At 41.2% G+C, this 27,679-nt stretch overlaps 1 protein-coding gene across 1 annotated transcript in view; it reads right to left on the bottom strand.

Annotated features, from left to right (window-relative positions):
- LOC149172506 (uncharacterized) overlaps nucleotides 1–27,679 on the bottom strand; it is a 287,733-nt gene that overhangs the window by 16,902 nt on the left and 243,152 nt on the right. Inside the window, exons 30-33 of the mRNA XM_089426345.1 lie at nucleotides 2,839–3,023; nucleotides 2,576–2,684; nucleotides 2,313–2,456; nucleotides 132–440 (exon numbers count right to left, since the gene is read on the bottom strand). Of these exons, the coding sequence (XP_089282471.1) occupies nucleotides 132–440; nucleotides 2,313–2,456; nucleotides 2,576–2,684; nucleotides 2,839–3,023 (747 nt within the window). The remainder of the gene's footprint in view (nucleotides 1–131; nucleotides 441–2,312; nucleotides 2,457–2,575; nucleotides 2,685–2,838; nucleotides 3,024–27,679) is intronic.

Below are 27,679 nucleotides of genomic sequence, written 5' to 3'. Positions count from 1 at the left end.
ATGAAATAACAAAATTCACAATATGCTCAATTTTGCTTGTATTGGTTGATCTAAGTAGTCAAATTTCATATAACCAAATTATCAAAACCTAAAGAAAATTTGATCACCAATATTCAAAAGAAAAAACCTACATCCATTCTAGCAAGAGGAGACTCCCGATCAATGCCATTATATAACTCCAATGAGGCAAATTGAACTTCCACCGTCACTAGTGTTAGTGTAAAGGACGAACCATCTTGGCCACTCATCTGATCCTCATTAGAGATAATATTTTGATTGGATTTTCCCAGTTCATTTTCAACTTGTAGACAAGCCAGTTGTCCTTCTCGAATATCTCTAACATTTGGAGGAATGTCTGCCTCTTCAGATATATTTGAAGAGGCACAATCTATAATAACCATGTATTCCTTGTCAGACATTACTCCATGCAACAAGTCAATCTGATCAAAACATATCACAAAGAAAGTTAGTCAGTAAAAAAATTATATCAATAAAAAGTTATCTTCCTACCACCAAAAAGCATTTGGATGAATGAATGAATGATATTTTAACATCCACGGGACTAAAAATAGTCTATCGGCTTAACAGAAAACTAAGCATAATCTTTTTGCACACTATGATTCATCAAATATATGGAATATATGAATCTACAAAATGTAAGCAACTCAAACACTTAAAGAAATGCAAAAACTCAGAAAAACAGCAATATAAAGCAGTCCATATATAATCTTCCCGTATCTTATGCACAATTTCATCTTAAACTACCATGATATTTTTTCAAGGTTAGTTCCCCAATATACATAAAACTCTGATAACATGACTCAGAAAACATTTCAATAACCTCTATCTCATGAGCTTCCCCTAGATGTCATAGACAGGAATAACGAAATAAGAAACTCAATCACATACACAAATGATTTGACAGTAAACAGTACACTATAACAGATTTAGAATTAATAACAAAAGTAAAGAAGAATAAACAAATGATAATATAACCCTAATAGGTTACCCCCAAGGGGAAACTACCATAGAGGGACCCTCACAAAGGTGTATTGTTGCTGATTTTATGAGCTCTCTTGCTCGGACTCTCCAGACTCAGACAATTCTCTTATTTCTTTCCTTAAAATAGTGTTGTGCTAGACCAGCAGTGGTATATCAGATACTCCACCCTCACCTCTCATATTTGCAAATATGAGTTATTGTTGGTAACTTGGTACACTTTGGTCACACTATGTCGTACTTTGATATTTCATGTCTTGGTATTCTTGATTGGATGCAGTGCTATAACTTCTTGGCCTCGGTGTGAAAGTCGTAAGCTCTAACTAAATCTGATAACACTTCATAACATTACCATGGGGGACATGTTGTTCAACCATCGAATTTGCCTGACTTGATCAAAATTTCATCACAGAAAAATGGGGCAGAAACACCTCCACAGAAAGCTATATCAAATGAGTTACTTTGAATATTCAGCATCCTTCAACAAATCTTCAATGAAGCTTGAGCCTCAGTCTTTTCTTGCCTGGTTTGCTACCTCAAATCCCACGAATTTGCTGTTCATTTGTGCTCCATGGCTGGCCTATATATACATGATTTGGAGAGGCCCTTAACTGGGGCCGACTTGAGCGCATAATGATATTTTTATGAATGGTCATGACTGTTCTTGGAGCCAACCTGAACTCTTATCAAGCTGACCTATACAAGGAGGCTTTAGGACACTTTAAAAAAAAAATCAAATTTTGCCTTTCTTATAATCTCCTTTCAAGGCAGATTTGAACCAATGAATTTAGGCTTCTTAATTTATAAATTTTGACCTTCCTTTTAGGGTAGCAATGAATGTTAAGGCCAAAAACCTTTGGGCCAAATGTGCTGGTGCAAAGCCCATTGATTGGGGCATGAATCTTTAAAAATTAATATCTCCAACCAGGAGGACCCACAAAATGTGCCACCTATCAAACGAAATGGCTTGACAAGGGCTACCAAACTAGGAGGTCCTTGCAACCAAATTCACTTGATTTGTGCATGCAAATCATCAAATGCTGGCCCATTCACCCTTTGACATCAATGACAATTTTTCCAACATAGAGTTCGGAAGGGTAATGAGCAAGAAGAGCTGTGTATGCAATTCTGCCAAACATTACTGCTTAATTACATATGCCAAAGAGTTCAGTGCTGTATCTTACTCTGAGTGTATTGCTGCCCTACTTGACATTACTTAGTACAAAGTTATTTCTAAATGGAAAGTAACGTGATGGTAACTGGATATGCAATACAATGTAAAGAAACATCATCAAATATATAACTTTATTTACCTGTATGTCAACTGCCACTTCAGGAACCTTTTTGAAAACATCCCGTAGTGAGCGACACACTTTGATATGCAATCCACAAGCTTCTTGTATCATTGGTTTTCCCAGTCGCCCATCAATCCCAACAACCATATTCATGCCCGTTATCTAGAAAACAAAGAAAATCTGAGAATCAAATGCAATTTGATGCATCCATTGAGAAACATGAACTCTTCATTGTACAATGAAATGACTTAAAAAAGAAACGAAAATTCTGAATTTCACACCTCAGCATGAAGGACGTCAAGATGTACAGCAGATGGATCAGATTCCTTACAACCATGCCACTCAAAATTGTTAGACATTTCAAGATGACCCAGGTCCAGCTGCATGAAGCTGATAACTCAAAACAAAAGGAAATAGTATCAGCAAGTGGTAAAAAAATGGCATCAAAAATCTGGCTCAAAAGTCATATATTAGTGAAGTTTTACTGACCCATGGTAATATTTACATAAGAAAACTAGTCTGCAATTGTTACTCATATGCATACTTTTTGCTTGTAGAATTCTGTGGCACAATAATAATAGGAGTGTCCAGGGAAACATCCAACTTCAATGAAGGAGATCCATCAATTTCTGATTGTGAAATAAGCCACTCCATTCCTCTAACTTTATCAACAACTTGGATTGCATGCTGAGCTTCTGGTATTGCCAAGCCTGTGAAATAGGCCGTTACCTGCACAAGCAAACATTTACAAATATAACATGTATTATATGAGAGAAAACCAATTTAACAAAATTATTAAGTACATCCCATCAAATTACATCTAAAAACTAGTTAAAATAGTGATAGGCATCTTTGCCGTAAAACTGATTCCATAACATTCAAGAAATTAAAAATCAGAAGACACACACATCATTGATTCGTTAGCATTCAGAGGTTTGTCCACATCCAATCATATTAAAGGAATTCAACAGTTTGTTGGTATCTACACAGTGTTTGTAAACATTTATAATACTCAGGCATTACTCGACATCAATAACCAGTGTTATCAGAACTGGTGGAACTAGCCAGTTCAGTACTTAGCCAGCCCTTTTTCACCAAACGAACGGGTTCTGCACCGAACCGGATGGTTCCATACAATGCGACCAAGAACATTCAAAATGCTGTTTTCTTTAAAAAAAATTGCGTCAGGCAGCCTATTGTTCAAGCCTAGGGCCCTACTATGCTATGCAGTTAATAGTAGAATTCTTATTTTTAACATTATCATTAATTGTTTCAAGATGTTTTAAAGTGGTTCCAACCTCATTGTATTTCATATGGAGAAAGTAGAATTTTAGACCCCACTCAAAATCTAACAGACTTGACAGTTTATAGGATTTCAGGATGGAGGGGATTGCAACGTTCCCATTGGATTTTGTCATGTACAAGGGTATGGAACTCGCATTTAATCAACAGAACCAAGCCCTCTATGTTCCTTCATGTTAGTGGCATTGAATGTTGAACTCCTCTGTCATGAACCTAGTAAGAATGTACCCATCACTCAAACAAAATCTTGACTTTGACATGCTAAGCTTCTTCAGATTTTCTAAATCCTTTTATGTTTAGAGTGTGATATTGATGATGAAGATCATAATATGGGCAATGATTTTAATGATAAGCAAGTTTCTGTTGTAGCATGAATTATTTTTTTATGCTAGAGGCCAAATCTAGAGCCTGCTTATCGATGTATTTTTGGTTCAGAAAAGGATCACACTCAGAGCTATTTTGGTTATATGCACCCTTACATGCTATATAAACGAGAATTTTTGCATATTTGTGTATAAATAATTTAGATTCATATGGATGCGCATGAATATATATGTTTTTCTTTAGTATTTGAATATTTTACATTATTTTTTGGTCAACCTGTTTTTTGGTCCTATTTTTTACTGATTCTGACCGGTTCCAGTTCGGTCAACAGTTTGTTTATGGTAATATTATCAATAACCATATATATAACCAATACTAGATACAATGATCTATGACCACATTACCTCCTCCTATCTAGCAAAGATCACATTAACATCTTTCTATCTAGCAAATATCCAATTTGTCCATGTCCTCAGTGTTGATTTGGGGTAGCATCGAAGGCGCTCTATCCACGAAACATGGTGGAGAGGCTAAGGCACATGATCTCCAATAACAAGAAAGAGTTTGGGCAGATTCTAAACAGTTTGGGAGATATTAAAATAGTTAATATTTTTAATGTAATCCCTAAGTCTAAACTTAGGGAAAATAAAATATTAATGTGAATTAATATGAAACTGTGTTAAAATGGTCCAAAAGTTTAGACTTAGGGAAAATAAAATATTAATGTGAATTAATATGAAACTGTGTTAAAATGGTCCAAAAGTCATGGATCAAGCCAGATCTAATCTTAGCCATTGATTAGGGACATAATCTCGGTCGTTGATTTGTCAACAAGAAAGGTATAAGAGGAGGCTTGAGGGTCACTTGGAGAACACACTGAGGGAGACTAGTGAGTTCAATTGTTGGAGTGCGGTTAGAGAGAAATTGAGCAAGTGGTCTGGTGAGCAGTCAAGAGACAGCAAGTACAGAACAGAGAGACGGGAGATCAGGGTAGAGGCAGAAAAGGCAGACGCGTGGCCAGAGGGAGCCACGCTGAGCCAGCAAAGACTGTGCAGAGCCAGCAGGGCTTGCGTCATCCACACAGAGACTGCAGGAATGACGCAGAAAGCCAGAGAGGCTGCGCAAAGTGTCAACAAGCTGACGCAGAGGGTTTCAGGCCACGCAGAGGTCAGCACACTGACGCTGGGTTCAGAAGAAGTGTTGGAGAATTTGTCTATCTGTGGGTAAGCCAGTTTGGCACCCTGTTGTACTAGAAAATTGTTGAATAATAAAATCCTCTCTTGCCGCACCAGTTTTCCCACATTGGGTTTTTCCGGGGATATTAGTCCATAAATATCTGTGTCAATATGTTGATTCTTATGCATATGTTTGTTTCTGTATTACGGTGTGATATCTGTTTTCCCACATTGGGTTTTTCCGGGGATATTAGTCCATAAATATCTGTGTCAATATGTTGATTCTTATGCATATGTTTGTTTCTGTATTACGGTGTGATATCTGCAACAGTATTTATTTTAATGTTTATTGAAGTGATTTCATAAATAGCTTATGGTGGAATAAGTAGGAAAAGTAAATCAGTTACTACAGTGATTGAATTTTCACATGGTATTAGAGCAAGTAATCAGAGATAGAAAGGGAAAATCAGTTATGGGTCGAGAGCACGATACAGAGGCATCCACCTCAGGAGACTCACGCAAATTTTCAGAAGATTGCACAAGAGAGGATTTTGATTTCTCTATGTTGGCTTCCAGGCTAGAAGAAGAAGTGGCGTGCATGACTAGTGGTGCATCATCAGAAGTATGGTATATAGACAGTGGAGCCTCATGGCGTATGACGGGAAACAGGAAGTGTTTCTCAGAATATCGAGAAGAGAAGATGAACTTTCAGATCACCATGGGGAACAAGGCAAAGTGTACTCCAGTAAGGAAGGGTACCATAGTTTTTCAGACAGAATTAGGAGAGCGGTTATGTGCCACAATTGTGTTGCATGTGCCAGGATTGGGGATGAACTTACTTTCCGTGTCACAACTACAAGACAAGGGCTATGACATCTACTTCATCAAGGAAAAGGTATACGTCAAACACCCAAGCTGGAAAAAGAAAGTCCATATCGGGATCAAAAGTAATCGATTGTATAAATTACAACTACAATCACCAATGGGTCTAATAGGCAATCATGGGGACAAGGACTTGAACGAACTATGGCACAGAAGGATAGGTCACTTGCACCATGGAGCTCTGAGAATTCTCAGGAGCTCTGTAACATGAGTTCCGGATCTGAGTACGGAACGAGATGATATATGCAGGGGATGCGCTCTAGGAAAGTATGCCAAGGCGGCATTTCTTAGGAGCAAACACAGAGCCAAGAGTGTACTAGGATTGATACACTTAGATATCTGCGGACCTATGTCCATCAAAGCTCTCAATGGAGCTGAGTATTTCCAGTGTTGAAAATATCGGTATCGGCAAAATATCGGCAAGGGTCCAGAAAATATCTTATCGGCAATATCGGCAAAAATATCGGCAAAATATCGGCAAGCATAAAAAATAATTTTTTCAAATTTTTAAATATAGCCGATATTTTGCCGATATTTTCAAAATATCGCGATATTTTGCCGATATTTTCCGATATTTGCCGATATTTTGAAAATATCGCGATATTTTCAAAACAGAAAATATCGCGATATTTTCTCGGCGATATATCGTTTTGCCGAAAATATCGCAATATTTCCGAATATCGCCGATATTATCAAGTTTCAACAGTGAGTATTTCCTTACCTTCATTGATGACCCCTCGAAGAAAACTTGGGTTTATTTTCTAAAAACCAAAGATGAGGTTTTATGTCGATTCAAAGAGTTCAAGGCTCTGGTGAAGAATCTGACTGGGAAGAAAACAAAAATTTTGCGCTCAGATAATGGTGGAGAGTATGTCGATAAGGACTTCACTGATTATTGCGCTAAGGAGGGCATCAAAAGAGAGTGGACAGCTCCCTACAATCCGGAGCAGAATGGTGTAGCAGAGAGAAGTCCATTTATCTTCACCATTTATCTTCACCATCTTCTGTATTCCTCTTGGAAGTCCTCGTGTTTTCCACTTCCTTCTTTTTTTCTTCTTTATCAATTGCAAGGTTCAAGCTTTCTCTTGGAAGTCCGCATGTTTTCCACTTCCTTCTTTTTTTCTTCTTTATCAATTGCAAGGTCCAAGCTTTCTCATGATATCATTTATCCCTCACTGTTCAGGTCATTCCCTTTTCTTATTTCAATTTGGAAACAATCTTAGGATAGCAACTCATAATTCCTTGTTTGTCAATAAAAGAGTGGCATTTAGAAGATTCTCATACTCAAGCCAGTGAAAGCTACTAACTTCACTAGGTCTTAGTTTCACTCCTTTTGTTTGCACAATGCAGATGATATGGTATCGCTCACATCCATTCCAAAAAGCTTGTGAATACAACTTGATGCTTCCAACCAGTTTTGTTATTTTAAATAGCTGACAGTCAATCTAGGCTTCATATTTCCTTTTGGGAACAACCAATCGGCTTGTTACCCACCACAAGTGGGTGACACCCATAGGAGACATTTTCTCCTAGATTTGACTTCAACCAGCAGTCAGTAGTCCCTTGCAGCCACTAAATAGCTCAATGTGCCACCATTCTCTGCCATCTGAGCAAGCCATTATGTGCCCTCGCCCATCTATTATGATCGTATGCTTGAAGTTGGGCCTTCCAACCCCAAAGGAATGGCTTTTCATTATGAAATTGGGTATTTTTGCTTGCCTATCATGGACATGTTTGGACATGGATTAGTAGGGGGATTAGGCGGAAATAATGGGCTTGGTTTGTACTCTTGTTCCCTTGTTCCAACTTGGTGGTTGATCTTATATCCTAGTCCCGTGGGATCTCCTCTATTGGCTACTAGCTTTAAGAGTGGCACTACATGTCCCGATACCATATACATCACTCCCCTCCACTCATTATAACCCCTTTTCACACTTTTCTTATCTGGGTGCCCATTGGGTCCAAAAGGAGTTAGCCTCCGCCTCCGCTTATCCACACTTTGGGTCGGCCCTGGAATGATGCCCCGGAGCTTAATGCAGCTAAAAAGAAAGTTAAAAGCATAATTTGGCCACTTGCACCAAGAAATGTACCATAAAATGCAAAAGATGGTTGGGACATAAAAGTTTAGCACATAGGAAAAATCCAAGTATGAGCTCTACCACTTATCATTATGGCCATAATCTTGGTTCCTACGACCCCTATGTGTGCCCCCTGCATCAATAAGGAACACATGATTGTCCCAACCCCTGGTGGGCGATGAACTTCCCAACCTTAAGGGGGTATTCACTGCTTTATCATACGCATCGTGCTCTCATTCTATGGAGCCCCGAGCAGTTAAAAGAAAGAAAAATCAATAAAAGGCAAAAGGCAACTGAAAGAAAACAGGCACACAAGTGACACCGTTATTTTTTAACCAGTCCCTGGAAAAACCCAATGAATGAAAATTGGTGCAGTTATTCAAAGAGTTATATTATTATGCAGTTTATCAAAGTACAACTGGGTGCCTAAACCGGCTCACCCGACAGAGAAAAATATATGGCAGCAATACCTCTATATCCGGAAACAGGTATTCAAAAAACCTATCAAATGAAACCCTCTCTGGCACAATTGAAGCTCAGCACTGGCCCTTTTGGCCTCTGCGTCAGCCTCCTACTGACCTGTGTCAGCCCCAAGACTCTCTGTGTCAGCCCTCTGAGGCACTGCGCAGCCTCTAGGAGCCTCTGCGTCACTCCCTCTGCCCTCTGCGTGGATGATGCAGTCTCTCTGGGCTCTGCATAGCCTGGACTGACTGTTGCTCTGGCTCTCTCTGCTTCTGTGTTGGTCTCCCAGTATTGTCCATGCCTCTCTACCTCGTACATACTACCCCTCGCTGCTGATCATTGATTCAACTTTGCTTAGCAACCCCGCTCTAGCAAAATGAATGACTGATCACTCTGGTGTATTTTCCAACTGACCCTCAAGCCTCCTCTTATACTTTTCTCGTTGGTCCATCAACGGCCGAGATTAAATCTTTAATCAACAGTTAAGATTAGATTTGGATTGATCCATGACTTTTGGAACCTTCTAACCCAGTTTTATATTAATACCCATTAATATTTTATTTTTCCTAAGTTTAGACTTGGGAACTCCATTAAAAATATTAATTATTTTAATATCTCCCAAACCGGTTAGAATCTGCCCAAACCATTTATGGGAAATGGAAATCTCATGTGCTTTAGCCTCTCCACCAATTTTCATGGCTAGAGCACATCTGATGCTACCCCAAATCAACACTTCGCTCATTATAGCTACCCTTGTACCATGGCATGTGGCTTGGAGCCTTCCCTCCTACCCCACTCTATTCCACCATCGTTTCACATGACACCTTCCATTTTGCCACATGTACCATAGACCTGTCATTCCATTAGAGGTTGAAACTACCTAATAGGGTCCTTTATTAACCTCCCCCTTGAGCTCGAGGACACCTATACATTCTAAAGCCCACGTGGAAGGGTATGCCATTATGAGGTATCCACTTGGGCCCCTGATTTGCAAGCTTATTTACCCAACTGCTTTAATGAATCCTTGTGCTAGAAGGTGAGGAGACACATTGGATTTTATACAGGATTGCAGGTGGATCTTCATCTTGGGCTTTGCCTCCCTATACGGGGTCCAAACCCCTCCAGAGGGTCATGATGGCACTTGTAGGGTGAGCGTTGGGAGCCATGGGCCTCCTCCACAACAGAGCATTGATATGCCACATCATGGTCTTCTTCAACACCACATATTACTTGCTCATGCCCTAGCTACACAGACATGATGATGTGCTTAGACCACATTGCCTCGCTACCCACATACTTGCACCCTACACTTGGCAGTTGATCTGGAGCCCAAATGGGGTTTTGTCTCACTCGGGGAGACATGGGAGGACTTGCATCATCATCCTAGCCCTTATTGATGGAGCATTGACTTGTTTGAAAGCGTTCAAAGCTCTTCGCAAATCCACTATCTCCTCTTTGATGCAGTTCAAGTGCTCCCAGACCTTCACAAGTTCCTCATAGTGTTGTTGTCTCCAAACTTTCCAAAAATATCATCTCCACAATGTGTATTGTGTGGCACCGACGAGATTTCACATTTTAAAATTATTTTCACCTGGACTAGCCTAACACTCCAACACTTGGTCAATTTTTTATTCAAGTGTTCTTTTATTCAATTATGCAGCAGATATAAACTTCATTCAATTTAATTTACTTCGTTTACATTCAACTTCATAAACGTGTGATAAACATCAACAACAATATAACAATGCAATATTGCAATTATGACAATAAAGACAGCTTTATGATGGGAGGGGACAATTCCCCAAAATAGTTTGCCCCAACTTTTATTAAATGCCTGAGCCAGCAAACTCGCCCACTTAATTTTGCACAAGTCCTACAGTCCTTCCCTACACACTTGACCTACCCAGAAAGCCCAAGTTATTCGCCCCAAAACAGAATATAACAAACTTGCCCAAGCCGTTTGGCTCGCTGGGTGAGCCCCACCTTGCCTGCACCCTCCTTCGCTGCCTTTTCTGTGATGTGCAACCTCCGTGAGTTTCTTCCACATCGCAGACCTGCGCCCTCTACGATATCGCAAACTTGCCCACTCTACGATATCGCAGACTTCGCACTTCTTCTTGTTTTGCGATCTACCTTGATGCCCTTTTGGTTGAGTGCCTCTCTTCAATATATACATGTCTCACCCATATCATTTTCCATGAGTTGACATGTCCTTTCAACATTTGAGCCAACTTTATGTTTTCATGGGTGCCCCTACCATATGGGTGCGCCTCTTGGGTCGACCTACCTATGATCGTGCGGTCACCCCTTGTTGGGTCCCCTGCCCAGCGCTCTGCCTTGCCTTATTGCACACGCCACGTTTGCCAGGTCGCTTGCTCCTCACGTCATGTCACATGATGCCCCGTCACGCCCTCACTTACTCCTCGCCCGTCGTGGCATCGAGCGCCCCTCAATGTGGGCATGCCCTTGGGCACGAGTCCACTGAGTCACTTCCTTCATGTTATTATGTGTGCGCTCCTCCTACGCACTCCTTGCTATGGGCGAGCGCTCTCCTCACAACGCCCCCCACTATACTTCGTCGTGTGGGCGGGCGCGCACTCGTTTTATGCCCGCTACATCTCGCCTGGCGCCTGCCTCGCGGCGGCGCACCCAGGGCGTGCACCCCTCCAACTCGCATGCACGCTACCCGTTGTGTCGACCTTGGTGCCTCTCCTTAGTGTGGGCGCACTTGGGCACTCTCGTTGCACCTCCAAGTCGGTTTTTTATCACCAAGTGAGCATGGCCCACCACAGACACCCGTTGGCCTTGGTGCCAACTCGGGGACTTGACACAAGTAGTGAGTGAAAACTCTTCAAAATGAGAAGAGAACTCAATCTCTGCAGAGGTTGCTTCTTGGTCCTTCTTTGACCCTTCCTTCTAGCTAGGGAATTTTTTAGCATAGTGCCCAAACTAGTTGCATGCAAAGCACTTGATCTTGTTGTGATATTTCTTCTTCTTCTTGCCTTTAGAGCTCGGCTCTCCACCACCATTGCTCGTTTTGCCTTTTCGCTTGCCCCCTTTATTGGCTAGGGCAAAGTTCTCCTCATCTTCACTCTTAGCACGAGACCCATATTGAGCTTGTCTGCAAATCTCTTGTTGGACACAGTCACCCCATAAACGCTCCCAGTTTAGAAGCTTCTCTTTGGCAAAAATCTCGCCTGTGAAAGTTTCCCAAGCCTTGGTGACACCCATCAGGGAAAAACTCACCAAATCCCTATATCTAGAATAATCTCCCCCACACCATCCACCTCGTCCTTGACTTAGGTAAAAATGGTTAGATTAGACACCACAAAGTCTACGTTGTTCATTTTAATGGTCCTGAGCTTGTCCCTCAGTACTAGCCTTATGGCCTCGCTTGAACCTTGCTATAGGCCAATAATGGTTGCCCAAATGGATTTGGTCATTTTCTTCTCGATCAAGTGAGGAATAATGTGCTCATTGATTCCCTTGTTAGGATCTCATAGGTTATGCACAACCAACTATTGAGGGTCATTTGGTGCAGTTGAAACATTATTAGCAAACTCCCACACCACTTGTTCCTCCAGCACCATGGCAATTCTGTCACGCCATGAGCAAAATTTGGGTGCACTATCCAACGATTGGATTCCAACCTATCCTTAAATCGAAGACCCTAATACACTATCTTGCCAATTTGCATTGCCCAAAAACCCTAGCAGCCAAGTCAAACGGGTGAACTCGATCCCTCTAAATCGCAAAACCTACTCCTAAAATGAAAAAAATGTGCGTAGTCTTCCGAGAGAACTTAAACCTAGCAGATCTGTAACTTTCAAAGTGTGCAACCAAAAATAAGAATAATTATTATTCTAGAAAATTAAATTACAAATACACTGAGTTTTCTAATTGTGGCATGCACAACGGAAATTGAACAAAAGTTAAAGACAAACACATAGAACACAAGATATACCCAAGAAAGCCCAACTCTGGGAAAAGCTACAAATTTTGTGTCTCTTTTATTATCTTTAGCAAGGGTAATTTTCAAAAAATTTACAAGGGAAGACTTCCCTTTCATCACAAAAAAATCACCGATCAATTCCTCAAGGAGAAATTGAACCCCCTTGCTGCACAATTGTTCTGTCATACGACTGCACAATTGTTATGTCATACGACTGCACAATATGGCATTTATGCGGCCTCCTCGCATTGTACGGACACACAACGTGGCCTTCTCCTGTGCGCATGTGCAGAGGGTACAGTGGCGCTAAAGATGTTGGGCTAGGCTAATCGAACCTCTCTCTCACTCTCCTTCTTGGTCATTGAAACTCTGCTTAGTTGTTGAAACCCTAGTTCTCTTTGTTGTGACAACACACACTTCTGCCCTCTTCCGAGTGGCCACTATTGCGGTCTATCTTCACTTATAATTCAACGTTGGGCCCCACCAACATTCTCAAAGGATGAGATTAAAAACTAATGGAGGGCTAACATTAAATCATGAATTAACTTTAGGAATGTTCACACCTAATCCTCAGCGGTTGGGTAAACTGGAACGTGAACAGTCATCAAGAAGATGAACTGATCCGTCTCATTTATGTATATAAACAATAGTTATCTAATGAAATAATCAATCAATCTTTTCTGCCAAGTCTGGAGTTACCCTGGCCTGACATGGTATCAGAGCGCAGGTCCCAGATTCCTTGTAACTCCCTTATCTCTGTCCTGAGCGCTGCTCTGTCATGAGCGTTGCATCTGTCCTGAGTGCCATTAATTCTATGTGCATCCGTTAAAAATCATTGATTCTCTGCGCATTGATTGCCTCTGTCCACACCTAATGCACCGGCTCTGAAATCCTTCCGTTGAGGAGATCTCAAAGGAAACGGCATATCAGATTCAAATCTTTTACCAACTAGTATTGAAATTATTTTCCGTCGCCCCTCCCTCCCTTTCACTCAGAAAGTTGAATGGTCTTGATACGGGGCTCTCGAACAGGCGTCTTGGGGATAATAACGGTGAGCACACCCTTGTCCATCTTTGCCTCCACCCTGTCGATCTCACAATTGTCAGGAAGCCTGAGACGACGCGAGAAACTTCCCTGCATTCGCAAGACGCTTTCTACCAACAACATCTCGCTTCAAAGTGGAAGAGTCTGCTAATTGAGGTAAAACAATGGCAGGCCGCAAATTTGCAAACACACCAAGTCCAGCACGAAGTCCAAGCAATCCACTTTCTGGCCTCAAATGACGCTCATTATTGTCCCATTTATAGCCGCCAATAGCTGCAAGAAGCACTGCATCTGATTGCTTGCAAGCAGCCAAAGTTTCATCTGGTAAAGGAACTCTTGTTGCATCTATTGCAGCTCCACCCACAAGCATTTCATTGAACTTAAAGTTTACATCTTGTTGGGAGCCCACGAGACGCAGCACTTTTTTCGCGACAGACATAATCTCTGGTCCAATGCCATCACCTGGAAGAATGGTTATTTTATATGTTTTTGAGGCTGCTGCTGCGCATCGAACCCTGGCCATCGTTGATACAGTGTTGTTCTTCGCGTGACAGACCCCAAGCCTTGGGCGCAAGGTATTGTTATTATTGTTAAGGGTGGTGGAATTAATCACGCCAAAGGAAGATGAAAGACAGTCCATTGCGCTCCCTCCGAGCTCCAAACGACAGCACCTCCTAAAGGTGAAATTGTGCAGAAGATTGGATGATTCTGTGGAAGAAGTCCAGCGATGGTTACAACTATTCGAAGGCCTGAAAGCTCCTGTCAGAGAACTATTAGCACCGTCCGAGTGGTATATGTTTCCATAAAGTTTGGTATTAAACCGCATGTATATGCCTTGTTGATGATTGACCAGCATATATATATTGACCAGCTGTTTGAATAAGTTTTGAATGCGCTGTAAGCTGTTTGAATAAGTTTTGGACGCTGTTTGAATATTTTGTGGAGGATATTTTATAAAATTTTGGAGACATTTGAAGAAAACTTAGTGCATAAAGAATTTGAAATCTGTTGCCCTTTTGAGTACAATTTCACTGTATATCAGCAGAAAGTTTTTATCAGCAGAAGTTATTTTTATTAGCAAAAGTTTTTTTTTTAGCAGAGGTATTTTTTACAGAATGCATTCAATCGTCTCTATGGTAGGAATAGTTCTCACTGGCAAGGAGAACTATCCTGAATGGTCCCGGATGGTAAAACACACCCTCATCTACAATGAGTTGTGGAAAGGAGTGTGTGTCGGAGAAGAAGACAAAGACCCTGTGCAGCCTACATCAGACAAAGAACTCGCCATTTGGGAAAATAAGAACAGCAAAGCCTATGCATTAATCGCATCATCTATAAATGAAGAAGTAAGTCGTCATATTTCATCTTATTCCACTGCCTTTGAAGCTTTACAAAAGCTGAAAGAACTCTATGATTCACATTCTGCACTTGAAGTTGTTCAGCTCATGATTAAACTTTTCACTCTTGAACTGAAAAATAATGATCCTCTTGCTCTTGCATCTGAAGTAAAGTCTATAATGCATGATATTAAATCCACTAAGGTTGAGCTGGATATCCCTCTTATTGCCTTTCTCAAAGCACTCGATCCTACCTACTCCGATTATCTTGAGTCATTACAAGCAAATGGAAATCTTAAAGATATAACCTTTGACTCTCTTGTGAAAAAGTTTGTTGAAAGACAGAAAGCCTTTGGAAAGAAAACAGTCCCTGAATCTTCTGAAGAGACTGTTTGCCTTGCTCATAAAGAAAAGCATCCTGCTCAAGATTCTACAAGAGGAAGAGGTGGACGAAGAGGAAGAGGAAGATACTTCAGAGGCAGGGGGGCCAGACATTCTCAAGGAGAAAAGGCAGATCTGCATTGCATTCGCTGCAAACGAAATGGATCACATGATGCTTCTACATGCAAGCTACCATGGGACAAAATTGAGCAGAGAAGAAACCAGCAGAAAGGTAAAACTGATGACACAGACAAAGGTAAAGCACCTGAATCCGCTCACTATATTGAGGCACAATGTAACATTGGAGTAAATGAAGATTTGTTTAATGCTTCACTTGCTTCTTCGAAAAATGATTGGTTGCTTGATTCAGGAGCAACCTGTCATATGACTCATAAGAAAGATTTTTTTGAAGATTTCACTGACAATGTTGATGGAGCAGTATACTTTGCAAATCAGTCAAAAATCAAGCCATCAGGGCTTGGCACAATTAGGCTTAAACTGCCTGGTCTTCCAGACTTTCTTCTGGATCATGTTCTATATCTCCCACAGCTCAAGAGAAACTTGTTGTCCTTGGTCCACATCCGCCAGCAAGGTCACTCCATTCATATGTTTGATGGAAAGCTTGAGGTAAGAAAGGCATCTGACCACTCACTTGTCATGAGGGGAATAGAAGAAGAAAGACTTCTTAAACTGCAAGGAACCTCTACTCATGCACAACATTTCTCATATATTTCTCACCATGAAGAAGGTACACTTCCATCAAGTTTATTATGGCATGCTAGATTTGCACATTTAAACTATGACAGTCTTCGCTTATTAAAGAAAAATGGTGTTGCTGGTTTGTCTACAATTCCTAGAAAACATAAGCAATGTGATGCTTGCATTCTAGGAAAGCATAGCAAACAGTCTTTTCATGATTCACATTCAAGCGCACATAGGAAGCTTGAACTCATTCATTCAGATTTATGTGGTCCAATGCCTATTCCTTCTGCAAATGGAAATAAATATATCATGACATTTATTGATGACTACACCAGAATGTGTTGGGTTTATTTATTGAAGAACAAATCTGATGCTTTTCAAACATTCAAGAATTTTCATAAGTGGATTGAAAATGATGCACAATCTCATATTGGGTCTATTCGCACCGATAATGGAAAAGAATATACATCAAATGAATTTGAAAACTATCTTCGCCAACATGGGATCAAACATCAAACAACTGTGCCTTATAATCCCCAACAGAATGGTGTAGCTGAAAGAATGAATAGAACAATTTTGAATATGGTACGATCCATTCTTTTCTTCAAAAATGTAAAGATAATGTTTTGGGCTGATGTTGTTCTATGTGCTGCATATATAAAGAATAGATGTCCATCTAGTGCTATAAGAAACAAGACTCCTTATGAATTGTGGTATGGACATGTTCCTTCGGTAAAACATCTCAGGATTTTTGGTTCCACCTATTATGCTTTAATACCAAAGGTACATAGAAACAAACTTGGTGCTAGAAGTCGCAAGTGTATCTTCCTGGGGTATTCAAACACCTCTAAAGCATACCGTCTCTATGATGAAGTAAATAAAAAGTTTGTTGTATCTAGAGATGTCATTTTTCTTGAATCATCCAAATCTGACAGTGTTGTTGAGCGGCAACTTGATCGCTTGGATAGATTCACAAAAACGAAATCATTTCAAGAGTTTGATAATCAGATTCCACATCTTGAAGGGGGGATTCCTATACTAGATCAACATGTGAAATCTTCTTCTGAAGAACAATCTCCCTTACATGAAACTCCAACACCGGATGATCCTTTAAGTGATGTAATTGATAGAATTGAGAGACCCAATCTTGATTCAGTCCCAACTCAATCAACAGAGCAGCCTGGACCATCTCAGAAAGGTCCCCCAAAGTGGCTGACAAAGACACTTGAAAATGTTCATCCTGATGAAATTGGAAAAACAGGAACCAGAAATACAAACCGACAAGATGGAGGTGATGTAGATAACTCTAATTCACCTGTTGATATAGATGTTCCTTATGATTGTGAATTGAATTTGTCTACAGATTTTGAACCAACTTCCTTCAAAGAAGCTGCTTCTCATGATGAATGGAAAGAAGCGATGCAGAAAGAGTATGATGCCCTCATAAAGAATGGCACTTGGAAGCTGGTTGATCCTCCATTTGGAACCAAACCAATTGGCTGCAAGTGGGTCTACAAGAACAAATACAAAGCTGATGGCTCACTTGAAAAGCACAAAGCTAGGCTTGTGGCAAAAGGTTTTCACAGAAGGAAGGGGTCGATTATGAGAAAACTTTTGCCCCCACAGCAAAATGGGCCACCATCCGGACACTCTTTGCACTAGCTGCTCAGAACAGTTGGAAAGTCCATCAAATGGATGTAAAAACTACATTCTTGAATGGAGATCTAAAAGAGAATGTTTTTATGTCCCAGCCTGAAGGATTTGCTGTGAAAGGACATGAACATAAAGTATGCAAACTTGTGAAGTCCTTGTATGGCCTCAAACAAGCACCACGAGCCTGGTATGAAAAACTAACTGAGCATCTTCTGAAACTCAACTTCAATCATTTTGATCTTGATGATGCAACTTTATTTGTCAAGAAAGTTGGCAAAACAGTTGTATATCTTGTGGTATATGTAGACGATCTTTTAATGACAGGGAACAATGAAAGCTATATTGCATCCATAAAGAAAGAATTAGGAAAAAGTTTTGAAATGACTGATTTGGGCTATGTTCATTACTATCTTGGCATTGAAGTAACCCAACATCCAAAATCCATATTTCTTTCTCAAAAGAAATACATTGGAGATTTGTTAAACAGATTTGGCATGACAGAATGCAATCCTCTTTCTACTCCAATGGAACAAAACTTGAAGCTCACATCTATTGAAGGAAAGGAATTTGAGGATGCAACAAAGTATAGACAGCTTGTAGGAAGTCTCATCTACCTCACTACTACCAGACCAGACATTTCATTTGCTGTTGGAATCCTCTCCAGGTTTATGCAAAAGCCTTGTGAAGGACATTGGTCTGTTGCAAAAAGAGTTATAAGGTACTTGAAGGGAACTCAAGACCTTGGAATCAAGTATACACAGGTGGACGACTTCAGCTTGATTGGATACTCTGATTCAGACTTCGATGGAGACAAAGAAACTGGGGTATCTACTTCAGGATATGCTATGAGTCTTGGATCAGGAGCTGTCTCCTGGAGATCACGCAAACAATCAGTTCCAGCAGATTCCACAACAGAAGCAGAATATGTGGCAGCAGCTGAAGCAACGAAAGAAATTGTGTGGCTCAGGATATTCTTGAAGATTTGCAGGTAAAACAAGTACAATCAACTCCACTCATGATTGATAACACCTCTGCAATAAAGTTGGCCAAGAACCCAAAGTTCCATGATCGTACTAAGCACATCAATACTAAATATCATCTGATCCGACATCATGTTGAGGCCAAAACAATCCATCTCCATCATTGTTCCACAAATGAGCAAATTGCAGACATCTTCACCAAAGCGCTTGGAAGAGAAAAGCTTGAAAGATTCAGAACGATGCTTGGACTCACCAACATCCCTTCAGATTAAGGGGGGGAATGTTCACACCTAATCCTCAGCGGTTGGGTAAACTGGAACTTGAACAGTCATCAAGAAGATGAACTGAGCCGTCTCATTTATGTATATAAACAATAGTTATCTAATGAAATAATCAATCAGTCTTTTCTGCCAAGTCTGGAGTTACCCTGGCCTGACAAGGAATTTAAATTTCTCCTAAGTGCAACTTTAAGAAATAGTTAAATAAAATTAATATTCTGTCGCGTGGTTGTTTTGTGGGCCCCCCTGCTAGCCTTGGCACCTAGGCAAGCAAAACCCTTCCTTCTCGACTTCAATCAATATATAATGTATTGTTGCACCTTGTAGGAGTGCCAATTGATGGTTGACTTGCAAGTCGGATTTGGTTTTCTTTAGTTCTTGAGATCCATCTTCTTTCTTGTCCTTTGCCACTTCATGTGTTCACTGATTGTATTTATTTCCCAAGTACTATAGTTAGGTCTTATTTATGAATACAATTTATTTTTATGTACAAATGAATGAATGGGATGACTTGAGCACTAACAAAGTGGTGCTAATGCAATGAATAGTCATTTTCGATCACAGGTGAGGTTGATTTGGCATTTCTCCAAGCCAATTTATAACATGATTTGGTTTGTAGATTCATATTAACCAATCACTAGGGGGTTATATGAGCAAATGGACACCAAGATAGGACAAAATAAAAACACTGCTTAGCCAAGCGATGTGAAGTTGTATAATCATATCCATATAGAGATGATAAAATAGAGGGCATCATTAAATATTCTACTACATGACTTAGCATATGTGCTCACACCAACATACTATCATACATTATAGCTGCCAACAACAACATCCACTAGTGGGGCAAAAAGAAAAAGACACCAAGATCCAAAGGATCAACCTGGTTATATGCAAGCATTAGACAAATTGGGCCCTAATGAGGAGGATATTGAATGGTGTCGTCATTGACGCCAACATCAATTCTTGAAAACTCTTAATATCTATCTAGGATGGATCGACTGGAGCTCCAATGGTCAAGAAGCCTTGGAAAGCCCTAGAAGCCCCATACTTGTTGATGACTTTGAGGATAAATATAAGGGGATTTGCTCCTAAGACCACCATCATTGAATGCTCATCATCATGCCAATTCCAAAGGTATATGGCTCATTAAGAGACTACTCCCGCTTCGAGAGATATGCCGAATCAATGTTGATGTTCACTTCATGTGGTCAAAGTCCCCCAAAGCTAGATGATGTGGCAGCATAAAATTGGCCATAATATGCCTCATCAGGGCCAAACTTTATGTGGGTCATCTTATTCATGGCTGATAATATTTTTATTAGATTCCTCTCGTCGAGAGGTGTAGGATTGATCTAAAGATCATCCGATTCCGATAATTATTCACAGAGATATGAATTTATTTTGATTATGGAACTATTATCAAGCCTACCTACAACTTATGTAGGCTCAAGAGGCCCAAACGTCATGTCTATTCAACCTCTACGTGTTAGTATAAATAGAAGAGGACTTCAAGTCATCTCTACACACACTTGGATCTCTTCCTCTCTCTTCTTGTCTTTGGGTTTTAGTAGGAGGAGAGTTCCTAAGATGATGCCGGTGATGCCGATGATGCCGGTGATGCCGATGATGCCGATGAAGTTGATGATGCCGGTGATGCCGATGATGTCGGTGAAGCTGATGATGCTGGTGATGCTGATGATGCCGGTGATGCTGATGATGTCGAAGCTGATGATGTCGGTGATGCTAATGAGATGATGCCAGTGAAGCCGATGATGCTGGTGAAGCCGATGATGCTGGTGATGCCAGTGATGCCGATGATGATGATGCCGGTGATGCCGATGATGATGATGTTGGTGAAGCCGATGATGCTGGTGAAGCCGATGATGCCGATGATGCCAGTGATGCCGGTGATGCCGATGATGATGATGTTGGTGAAGCCGATGATGCTGGTGAAGACGATGATGCTGGTGAAGCCGATGATGCCGATGATGCCAGTGATGCCGATGATGATGATGCCGGTGATGCCGATGATGATGATGTTGGTGATGCCGATGACGCTGATGATGGTGATGCTGATGAAGCCAATGATGTCGGTGAATTCGATGATGCTAGTGATGCCGATGTGATGATGCTGGTGATGCCGATGAGATGATGCCAGTGATGCCAGTGATGCCGATGATGCCGATGAAGCTGATGATGCCAGTGAAGTCGATGATGCCGGTGAAGCAGATGATGCCAGTGAAGCAGATGATGCCGGTGATGCTGATGATGCTGGTGAAGCCAATGATGCCGATGAAGCCGGTGAAGCCGGTGATGCCGATGATGCCTGTGAAGCTGATGATGCCAGTGAAGTAGATGATGCCAGTGATGTCGATGATGTCGGTGAAGCCGATGATGTCGGTGAAGCCGATAATGCCGGTGATGCCAATGATGATGATGTCGGCTGATGCCGATGATACTGATGTCACTGATGCCAATGATACTAATGTCGTTGATCTAGGGTTTGTTGCTGCTGAAGTAAATCAGATTTATGTACTATTTCTCTCTGCTGAAATATTGAAGATAAAAGAAGATTTGAACAAATGGTTTCCCCATATTGGGGTTTGTCCCTGGCTAGCCGCCACATCTTGTGTCTCTTGTCTTGGCTTGTTTTATGTTGATAGTTTAATGTTCTATCTGCACTTTACTTATGTACATGTGATTGTTAATCTGTGGATAATAATAAGAAAGATAAGTAAATTGCTCTAAGCATAGAACATCCCATAACTTAACATGGTATGAGAGGTGAGGTGAAGACAATGCCCAAGCAAGAGTGAAAGAGAAATCACCGACAACAGTTGGGACAAGACAAAAGGATCAATGGGTTCAAATTCATCGAGGGTGAAGTGGAAGCAGAGAATATTATCAGAATGGCGCAGCGGAAGTTTCTGATGGCCTACTTAAAGATCACTTCATTGGGAAGTTCGGATGTAAGGGTGTAGAGAATGTTACCCCTCCATTGAATGAATGTAACTCGATTCATTTACAGAATCTATTTTATGTACCTGATCGCAAGAAGAACCTGGTGTCCATTTGAGCAATGGAAGTCAAAGGTTACAAGGTGGCACTCATCGATGGAAAGGTACGTGTTTGAAAATATATTTTTTCAAAGATGTTTTTGAGTTCAGGGTTGTATCAAGTTGCAGGAAGTCCAATGGGGACCATGTCCATTGACACAGCACCAGAGTTTTGTGAGTCAAATGGTGACAGGGATGCCTGAATTCAAAAAGAGCATGAAGGTACATGTCTGAGATGTACTGAAGGAAAATATTACAAGGGGACCATTCCCCTCATGTAGCAGGTCCACAGGTTTGGAACAACCCGTGGAATTTGAGATTCATGAACAGGAATCTCATGTATACAGGTGGAAGAAAGCCCTCTATGGCTTGAAGCAAAACACCCCGGGCGTAGTATGAGAGGATTAATAGTTGTTTGATGAAGTTGAGATTCACTAGGAGTGAAACCAATCCAAACCATTACCCGAAGGTTGTGGATGATAGACCTCTCATACTAGCACCTCATAAGGATGACCTATTTCTGACAGGTGCAGACCCTCTCATTTGCAGAAGTAAGAGGGAGTTGGATTCCGAATGTGGAATGATAAACTGCAAGCCTATGACTACCTCAAGGATATTAACTTTCAGAAGTTATATGGTAGTGATGTCATACCAAATTTGGGAAATGCCTCCGAGTTTCATAAACTCAATCACGTTGATGTTCTTGGTGAACTTCCATCCGGACATATGTTTTGCAGGTAGCATCGTGAGCTCATATTTAGTTGAGCCTCACTGGATTGGTGCCAAGAATCCTCTGAGATATCTTCAAGGCACAATCTCTCATGGATTGAGATACACTGCCGAAAATATGAAAACTGCATGATTATTCAAACACTGACTGGGCAGGCATTGTAGAGCATCACTAGAGCACTTCTCAGTGCTGGTTCTCTTTGGATTCTACTCCGATATGATGGATGAGCAGGAAGCAGAAATCAGTTGTTATAAGTACCGTCGAGACCGGATACATAACTATGAGTATAACCTCCTATGAAGTTGCCTGGTTGTGGAAACTCTTCAGTGAGTACACATGATGAATACCACTATGATTCTCTGTGACAACCAGAGGTGGGATTCGATTATTGAGGAATCATGTATTCAATGATTGCTCCAGCAGATAGACATCAGATACTGCCTTATCTGTGATATGGTAAGTCGATGAGCAAGGAGGCTCCATCGCACTGACATGATGTACAGGTTAGAGCCCCAAGGAAAGATCAAATTTGTGATTTTCCCGAATGACTTGGAGTTGTCAAGACTCAAGATACCCTTGTAAAAGGGTCCTGCATGTTAGCTCTGGGGGATTGCGGTTCTTGCTGGAGCAACATACCACCACAGGGTGACTCACCCTCCCCTGGTGGTGCGCACTGTGAACAAGATGATTCACTCTCTTGTGGAACAAGATGATTCGCTCTCTTGTGGGACAGGATGATTCGCTCTCCTGTGTAGCAGGATGATTAGTTCTCCTGTGAGGTCTGGATGATGTGTTCTCCATGACGATTACGTAGCAGGATGATTAGCTCTCCTGTGAGGCCTGGATGATGTGTTCTCCATGGTGATTGTGTAGCAAGATGATTAGTTCTCCTGTGAGGACAGGATTGATTAAGTTCTCCTGTCAAGGCATCCTACCCATGCAGTCTCAGACTCATGGGAAGTACCTATCATCTGATCAAATGAACAGGGAAATGAGGATAGGGACCATAGTAGTACCGATGGACGCATCGTTGTATCTACTATACTCCCTACGCTAGGATGACCTTCATTGATCTAGGATCAATGATACTAGTACGGGACCAATGGTAGGAGTTGTACCTACTATGACGTTGATTTCAGGTCGGTTGAGACTGGTCTAGGACCAGCGGTACATACTCTGACACTGACCTCTGGTCAGTGCAGTACTGTTCTGGGACCAGTGAGAGTGGTACATTCTATGACGCTGACTTTGGGTCAGTTGAGACTGGTCTGGGACCAGTGGTACACTCTCTGAGACTGCGATACTGGTCTGGGACCAGTGGCACACTCTCTGAGACTGCGATACTAGTCTGGGACTAGTGGTAGGAGTGGTACCTACTATGACTTTGACTTCGAGTCGGTTGAGACTGGTTTGGGACCAGTGGTACATACTCTGAGACTGACTTGAGTCAGTATGATACATCCTCGATCATTTCTTCTTCTTCATAATTCAGACAAAAGCAGAGCAGAACAGAACAAAGCAGAGCAGAACAGAACAGAGCAGAGTGGGGCAAGGGTCAGGCTGTATAGGGCAATGCATTTGATGGATGAATAGTAGCGATCGACAGACAGATTGCAGATGAAGTTCTCCTTAGTTGAGAGGAAGTATTAAAATTGGCAACTAGGGCCAAAATTCATGTGGGTCATCTTATTCATGGCTGATAATATTTTTATTAGATTCCTCTCGTCGAGAGGTGTAGGATTGATCTAAAGATCATCATATTCTGATAATTATTCACGGAGATATGAATTTATTTTGATTATGGGACTATTATCAAGCCGACCTACAACTTATGTAGGCTCAAGAAGCCCAAACGTCATGTCTATTCAACCTCTACGTTTTAGTAAAAAATAGAAGAGGACTTTAAGTCATTTCTACACACACTTGGATCTCTTCCTCTCTCTACTTGTCTTTGGGTTTTAGTAGGAGGAGAGATCCTAAGATGATGCCGGTGATGCCGATGATGCCAGTGAAGTCGATGATGCCGATGATGCCGATGATGTTGATGCCGGTGATGTCGATGCCGATGATGCCGATGAGATGATGCCGGTGAAGCCAATGATGCCAATGAAGCCGATGACGTCGGTGATGCCGATGATGCCGATGAAGCCAGTGATGCCGGTGATGCCGGTGATGCCGGTGAAGCCGATAATGCTGGTGATGCCGGTGAAGCCGATAATGCTGGTGATGCCGGTGAAGCCGATGATGCCGGTGACACTGATGATGATGATGTCGGTGAAGCCGATGATGCCGATGAAGCTGATGATGCTAGTGATGCCGATGATGATGATGCCGGTGAAGCCGATGATGTCGGTGATGCCGATGATGTTGATGTCGGTGATGCCAATGATGTTGGTGATGCCGATGACATGATGCCAGTGATGTCGATGATGTCGGTGAAGCCGATGATGCCGGTGAAGCAGATGATGCCGGTGAAGCCGATGATGCAGTGATGTCGATGATGCCGGTGAAGCCAATGATGCCGATGATGCCGGTGATGTCGATGATGCCGATGAAGCCGATGATGCTGGTGATGCCGATGAAGCCGATGATGCCGATGAAGTTGATGATGCCGGTAAAGCCGATGATGCCGGTGAAGCCGATGATGCCGGTGATGCCGATGATGATGATGATGTCGACTGATGCCGATGATACTGATGCTGCTGATGCTGATGTCGCTGATCTAGGGTTTGTTGCCGCTGATGTAAATCAGATTTATGTACTATTTCTCTCTACTGAATTATTGAAGATAAAAGAAGATTTGATTAAAGGGTTTCCCCATATTGGGGTTTGTCCCTAGCTAACCGCCACATCTTGTGTCTCTTGTCTTGGCTTGTTTTCTGTTGATCGTTTAATGTTCTATCTGCACTTTTTACTTATGTACATGTGATTGCTAATCTGTGGACAATAATAAGAAAGATAAGTAAACTGCTTTAAGCATAAAACATACCAAAAACTAACATGTCGTCATTGACGCCAACATCAATTCTTGAACGCTCTTAATATGTATCTAGGATGCATTGATTGAAGCTCCAATGGTCAAGAAGCCTTGGAAAGCCCTAGAAGCCCCATACTTGTTGATGACTTTGAGGATAAATATAAGGGGGTTTGCTCCTAAGACCACCATCATTGAATGCTCTCCGTCATGCCAATTCCAACAGTATATGGCTCATCAAGAGACGACTCACTGTTCAAGAGATATGCCGAATCAATGTTGATGTTCACTTCATGTGGTCAAAGTCCCCAAAAGCTAGATGATGTGGCAGCATAAAATTGGCCATAATATGCCTCATCAGAAGCATAAGAAGGATGTTTCATTGAGGGGTTAAATTTAATTTTTGAGGTCAAAAGTAAATTTTATTAATGTATCCAAATTTAAAATATGGTCCCTAAAATAGGTGAAATATTTTGCTCCATTTGAAATTTGAAATTTAAATTTTTCCCTCCTAAATTGCCAAGTCAGCTTCAATAAGGGCCTATTCTCTCCTAAAAATATAGACGGATTTCTCTCATTCTTATCAAGAGAAATTTGCATTATCTGCCTATCTTGTCTGTGGCCTATGTGGAGTCTTGAAGATCCATAAGGGAGGTCGAATTCTATCAAGGTTCAGGGATAATTCTTGGTTTGGATCTGCTTATATTCTAAGGCTACATCTGGACTACTTGTTCTATCTTTCTTTCTTTGGTTAAGGATTATTGGCCAGGAAGTTTTGTGTTTTCCTGAAGAATTTAGGGCTCGTTAGAAGAACAGATCTGGAGGATCTAGGGCTAATTCTCTTGACTTCTGGACTGTGGCTATTCATGAGTTTCCTGAGGCATCTCGGCCTATCTTGAAGAGCATATCTGAAGAATTATGGGCTACAAACTTCGATGTCTCCTGAGATCAATCCTGTGCATGACATTGAGCTAGTTGTGGCACTGCATAGGGGCACAAATCTATGATTCTCGGCCTTCTCCTGGAGTTACTTTGCAATGATGCATCTAGATCAGATCTGAAGAATTATTGGAAATATTTCAGCCCCATGGTCTATAGCAGGCCAAGGATTGGTGGAAGTCTCGTTTGATCCAGGAGCATTACAAAATCCCAAGGTCAACGTCACTTTGTCTTGAGATCAGCGAAATTATTGGAAGACAAATCAAGCAAATTTTGTAAACATAAGCATGTGAGCTCTCTCTCTGCAGATATTTTTGAGGCAGCTCTGAAAACATTTTCTGAGGTTAACTTGTTGGTTACCTTAGGCTCTCTGAACTGGCTATCTGTATGAATTTTGGCCCTCTGTAATAGGGCAGAGTTGTGCCAAATCATGACAAGTCCTGTGAAGATCATGTGGATGTATTGAAGCAAGGATCTGTGGTTATTCACACCCTTTTTGATGCCTTTATGGCTCTCTCTCTGACACAGATTTGAGGCTATCTGGTTGCTACATGTATTAAAATTTTCTGAGATATTCTCACTCCTTCAAGAAGACTTTTGTGCCCTAATCTCCATGCTCTTGTGAAGCCTAATTTGTGTGGATAAATTTTCTGAAGTGGACAGATCTAGGGTTAATTAAGTCTGGATTTAGGGCTTTGACCTGGTCAAGGGTGCCATTTGCATATAAGCATTGCAGACTTGGTTATAATTCATTAAAGGCATATCTTGTGACTGTCCTGAAGCTTACTTTAGCCTTCTGTCTTCCTGAGATCTTCTGCCAGTACAATAATCATTGAGGTTGAACACAAGGTTTCTTGCGAAGGTTCCAATATCTACATATTGATAAAAATGATCAAATCATAAAAGAATGATTTAGTAGGTGCTGCTACAGGACTTTTGGCATCACGTTGGTACATTTATTAAATTTCAGGGTTGATATGGCTGGCATGTCTTGATGTATAGTCTGAGTATGTAAATGTGAAAATTCCTTGAAATGCAGCAATGGAAAATTTATTTTTCTAACTGATTAATTATGCAGTTTGTTTGCTATGGAAAAGTTAAAACAATGAATAAACCACACTGCAATTCTTCAC

The sequence above is a fragment of the Pinus tabuliformis genome, chromosome 4_2 (assembly GCF_031772625.1).
Source record: "Pinus tabuliformis cultivar Carrire ecotype Pingquan chromosome 4_2, CPIR1, whole genome shotgun sequence".
Taxonomy (NCBI): Eukaryota; Viridiplantae; Streptophyta; class Pinopsida; order Pinales; family Pinaceae; genus Pinus; species Pinus tabuliformis.
This window is presented reverse-complemented; position numbering and strand designations above follow the sequence as displayed.